This window comes from Cynara cardunculus, assembly GCF_001531365.2.
Source record: "Cynara cardunculus var. scolymus isolate 2C chromosome LG 2, CcrdV1, whole genome shotgun sequence".
Lineage (NCBI taxonomy): Eukaryota > Viridiplantae > Streptophyta > Magnoliopsida > Asterales > Asteraceae > Cynara > Cynara cardunculus.
This window is the reverse complement of record NC_037529.1, coordinates 57,495,513-57,500,667: the sequence shown is the minus strand read 5'-3', so window position 1 is coordinate 57,500,667 and position 5,155 is coordinate 57,495,513. Positions and strand designations below refer to the sequence as shown.

Here is a 5,155-nt window from a genome sequence, read left to right as displayed (position 1 = left end):
ATTTAGGTACAATCACGAAGTAATTTATAATATAATTTTCTTATAAAGATAATAATTAATTATTTTGTTAGAACTCGATAATTATCCTAATTATATTTAGATTTTTTATATTTTAAAATAAGATGTTTATCCTTTATTTGATTGTGTTTATCCGCAATTAGTTATACGAATTCAAACATTGAGCTTTAATAAATTGTACTTTTGCATAATTGACTTGTAGTCTTGAATTTTAAGCAGACATTGGTTTTACGTGGTTTTGAGAAAGTGATAATGTTTTTATTTTTGAATAAAATATAAATTTAAAAATATCATAAAATTTTAAAAAAAATATCGATATCAGTATTAAATTAATCTTTTTAATAGTTCTTGTGTTTTGGTGTAATTTTCTTAATTAATTTTTTTTAATTATAATTTAATTCAGGTTTAGTAACAAAAAAATTTAATTTAGGTTTAATAATATAATTTTTTACAAAGATAATAACTAAGTATTATGTTAGTTATCAATGATTATCWTAATTATATTTTAGATTTTTTATATTTAAAATGAGATGTCTATCCAATATTTGATTATGTTTATCTGCAGTTAGTTAGCCGAATTCAAGTATGGAGCTTTAATAAGTTGTACTTATGCACAATTTACTTGTAATCCTAAATTTTAAGTAATATGCATTAATAAACAGTACTTCGTGCGTACAAAATCGTTTTTAAGAGTTTTTGTCAAATGCTTTATAATATAGTATAGATATAATGTTGAATTTGTATACATTTATACAATTTCATATCATCGTAAAATTTACATCTAAATTATAAACTAGCAACGTCAATTATACAAACACACTTTTCAGATCACACATGAATGTTTCTTTAAAAAGGATTACAGTTATCTACAAGAAAACCATGGTTTGTACCAGTAGCAAAACAACCATCAGATAAAATCCATTTTACTTTCATCAATCTCCAGATTTGAGTGACGGGAGGGATCATGAATAACATCAATATCCGAAAAAAAAAGAGTATTTGAGAACAAAATAGAACTATTTAAATAAAAGCAGTACTTATAATTCTACATTTATTAACGGTGAAAGGACACATGTACATTTAATCTACACAATGTCTTATGCCAAAACTTAATCTACACAAATTTTACTACATTATAAAAAGTGTTAGTGATTTTAGTGAAATCATCAGTTTATTTTAGTGTAACACCTGTATTTCGGTGAGTGAAATTCTAATACTTTATTTATATCTTTTTATCTATAAAATGGTTAGAGAAATGCCTTGAAAAGCCTTTATATTTCATTAAGAAAAGAAGGGAGCCAAATAGATGAATATGGTGTTAATGGGACATGTTGAGGTCGTACGTCATCAACTTCAGTGGCAATTGGTACTCTCATCTACCGCTGGTAAAGTTCACTTACAATAATTGTTATCACTCTAGCACTGGGATGGCACCGTCAGATGCCTTGTATGGTCGAAAGTGTAGGACTCCTATATGTTGGCTCGAAGCGGGATAGAAACAGTTCGCTGGACCCGAAATTGTCCAAGAGACAACAGATAAAGTGAAAATCATGAGAGAGTGCTTGAAAGCGACTCAGAATCGTCAAAAGTGCCACGCCGACAAGAAGCGTAGACTTATCAAGTTCCAAGTGGGAGAACTGGTCATGTTGAAAATGTCCTCATGGAAGGGTAATATCCAATTTGGGAAGCATGGGAAGCCTAGGAAGCTTAGTCCCCGTTTCCTTGGACCATTCACCATCATAAGTCAGGTCGGCCTATAAGCATACAAGCTAGATCTATCATTGGAGATGGAAGGAATCCATAATACTTTCCGTGTATGTTAGTTACAAAAGTGCTTGGCGAAGGAGGAAAACGTCATTATTTTGTCATAAATTCACGTGGATGGGAACAATCGATGCATGGAAGAACCCAAAATTATTTTAGAAAGGAAATCCAAGAAATTTTGTAACAAAGAGGTGTGGTCAAGGTTCAATGGAAACACCATCGAGGTGCGAACGTGACTTAGGAGGTCAAAGAGGATATGTAAAGGCGATATCCTCATTTGTTTAGATTTCGTGGGCGAAATCCTTTCCAAGGTGGGGAGGGTTGTAACACCCGAAATTTCAGTGAATGAAATTCCAAGACTTTATTTCTATTTTTTTATCTTTAAAATAGTTTGAGAAATGCCTTGAAATTAAATCCTTTGTATTCCATAAGTTAGGCAAGGAAGGGAGCCAGATCGATGAATATGGTGTTAAACTCTCGGTATAAGTCGGGTTATAGTGTCCGACGATACTGACATAGGGGCACTATAGCTACCACGATCGCCAGAAGGCGACATAAAGAATCCTCCTTCTTATATTTAATTACTAATTATTATTGATGAAATTTCATAGAAGCCTCGGTACAATACGTTCGATAGTGCCCACTATAGTGATAGTGGCAGGATCATAGGGAATGCCCCGACACCATTAAAACCCGATTTTTAGCTTTATTTCTCATTTATCTCACAAACCGACCTCTTTTAGTCTCCATTAAAGACGATTGGGAAACCCTTCTAGGTCAAAATCAATTCTCTTAGAGTATTTATTTCCTTCCAAGATTAAAGACTTCAAGCTAGGATCAAGATCCAAATTCATCACTTCCATTCCTAGAGTTTTTCTTGGTTTTCTCTAAACGCGTAGCAAGTTAGTTTTAAATGCTTTGTAAAACTAGATGCATGCCTAACTGTGTTCCTTGATGTTGCAGACTTTAATTTCAAGTATTATTCAACTATTTGATGATTTGATCTTGTGTTCATATTTGATGAAGTTTTAAGCATTTTGGGGTAAAAGTTCATATTGTGGTCATATTAATAAGTCTTGAACTAAATGTCCATTGGGATAGTTTTATATGCATTGTGATTCATCACTTCGTATTTAGGGGTATAAATGATGCAAGTCGATCTCGAGTATCAATATACTCGACTCGAACTGGATAGCCATTTCTCAAGCTTGAAATCGACTCGAAAGCTCACGAGCAGTTAAAAAATAAACTCGACTCAAACACGATTACAATTTTTTAAACTCGAGCTCGAACTCATTTGAAGCTCAAAACAAGCTCGAACCAAACTCACCCATTGAAATTTATGAAATTTTAAGGTCTTGAAGGTGTTCTATTAGTTTTTATTAAACTAAAGGGATCCACTTCAAACTTCATCATCAAAAAGACAAAGTTAGAAATTTCATTTACCTCACTCTCTTTTCATAACATCTTTTCTCCATTCATTTACCGTATCTCTTCCAATGTGGGACAATTTCACCAATACTTTTATTGTTTTTTTTTAATTGTGATTTTAATAAAAAAAATTGATTAGTTTTTATAATTAAAAAATGCATAATTTTGTTCAAATATCTAAAATATAAGACATTTTTATTATTTACGTTGTTACAAATTTTATTATAAAAATTGATTGTATTTTAAAACTAATTATATATAAAGTAATCGAGTATCTCACGAGCTTTTTGAGTCGAGTGCTAGGTTGCTTGACTCGACTTGTTAATATGTCGAGTCGAGCCTATTCGAGTTGGGTGTTGACCGAGCTTTGAGCGATTCGATCTCGAGTAGCTTGTGAGTTGTCTCGTATCATTTGCACCTCTATTGGTATTTATGTGAAAAAATCAAACTTGTTGGGATTTTTACTCAAAATTGGGATTGTGTCTATAAATACTAGTCTTATGAGAGCATGAATGATCCTATGATGGTATTTAGTAACTTAGGCTTAATGGATGAAAGATTATCTGAAAATAGATCAGTTGGATATTTTCATTGAGTTAGATATTTGGATGAAACTTTTCAAGTAAGCACTGGGAGGGTTGAGTCTTGAGGTGTTACCTTTGGGGTAGACACTAAGGGGCTGTTTACTAATTACTGACTGGGCTGACTCGGTCAGCATATCTGACTCGGTCAGCAGTCAGAGTGTTTACCAAATCATATATCTGATTGAGATCTGACCGATATCTGACCGAACTACTGACCCGGCCCGCATCGATTTCATGCTTACCCTGGTCAGATTTTCCCTTTCCATACTTGCCCCCTTTTCACCATTTTCACCAAGTCGCTCCCTCTCTGCTCATCCTCCTCCCTTTTCATCGGTTCTCATCCACCATGGGAAACCCATATCTGAATCCAACATCATTGTCCAGTACATCGATGAAGCCTGGCAAAACAAGCATCCGCCATTGTTGCCTTCTGATCCTTATCTCAAAGCCCAAGCCAGGTTCTGGGATGATTTCGTTGACAAGAAGGTACCTTCATTTGTCATATATTTCTTTTGGTTCTCGATCTAATTTTTTTTTTGTGTGTGTGTGTTTTGGGGAAAAAACACGCAGATAAATGATGGTGCGAGGAGGATATGGAGCACGAAAGGAGAAGAGCTGGAGAAGGCAAAGAGGGAGTTGATAGAGTGGCTGAAGGTGTTGGAAGGGCAGCTTGGGGATAAGGCGTATCTGATGGGGGAGAGGTTTGGGTATGCAGACATTGCGATGGTGCCTTTCTACTGMTGGCTTCARGTTTGAGAATCTTTAGGCAATGTTTTGATCAAAATGAAGAAGAGATGTGGTGTGAAGAGAAGAAATGGATGTTAGATCTGAGAACAGTAGTGTGCAGGTGGTGAGGTGGGCCAAGATACCAACCCAAGTGATTCAAARAACCAGCATTTTGATTTGAATGAAAAGATTGTTGGGTTTATGTTTATTTTCATATCTTTTACAGTTAATGAAGTGATTTTGATTTTGATTTTCATATCATATATTATTCAATATATAATTWCAAATAGGGTTATAATGGTCATTATATTTTTGGTAAGCACTTACCAAAAACATTTGGTAAACATTCTTACCCGGGACAGCACTTACCGGGATAGCACTTACCCGGGTCAGCACTCTTACCCGGACAGCACTTACCCGATAAGATTTGGTAAACAGCCCCTAAGATCTTCGCCACTTGAGGTGTTATCTTTGGGGTAGACACTAAGTGGCCGAGCCTTGAGATGGAATTTGCAAGAATAGAGACTAAAAACAACTGGTTCTTGAGGTGAAGCTTGTTTAAGTGGTCATCAAGACACTTGGGCTAGAAGTCTTGAAGTGTTATGCGACTATGTTGTTTGAGTGACATACTT

General features: G+C 34.5%; 1 protein-coding gene across 1 annotated transcript; it reads left to right on the top strand.

The window, feature by feature from the left end:
- Nucleotides 1-4,031: 4,031 nt before the first annotated feature.
- On the top strand, nt 4,032-4,757 carry LOC112506196 (glutathione S-transferase U19-like). The gene is made up of 2 exons (XM_025110215.1): nt 4,032-4,283; nt 4,368-4,757. The coding sequence occupies exons 1-2, from the start codon at nt 4,032-4,034 to the stop codon at nt 4,551-4,553; spliced, it is 438 nt and encodes a 145-aa protein (XP_024965983.1). The 3' UTR covers nt 4,554-4,757.
- Nucleotides 4,758-5,155: the final 398 nt, after the last annotated feature.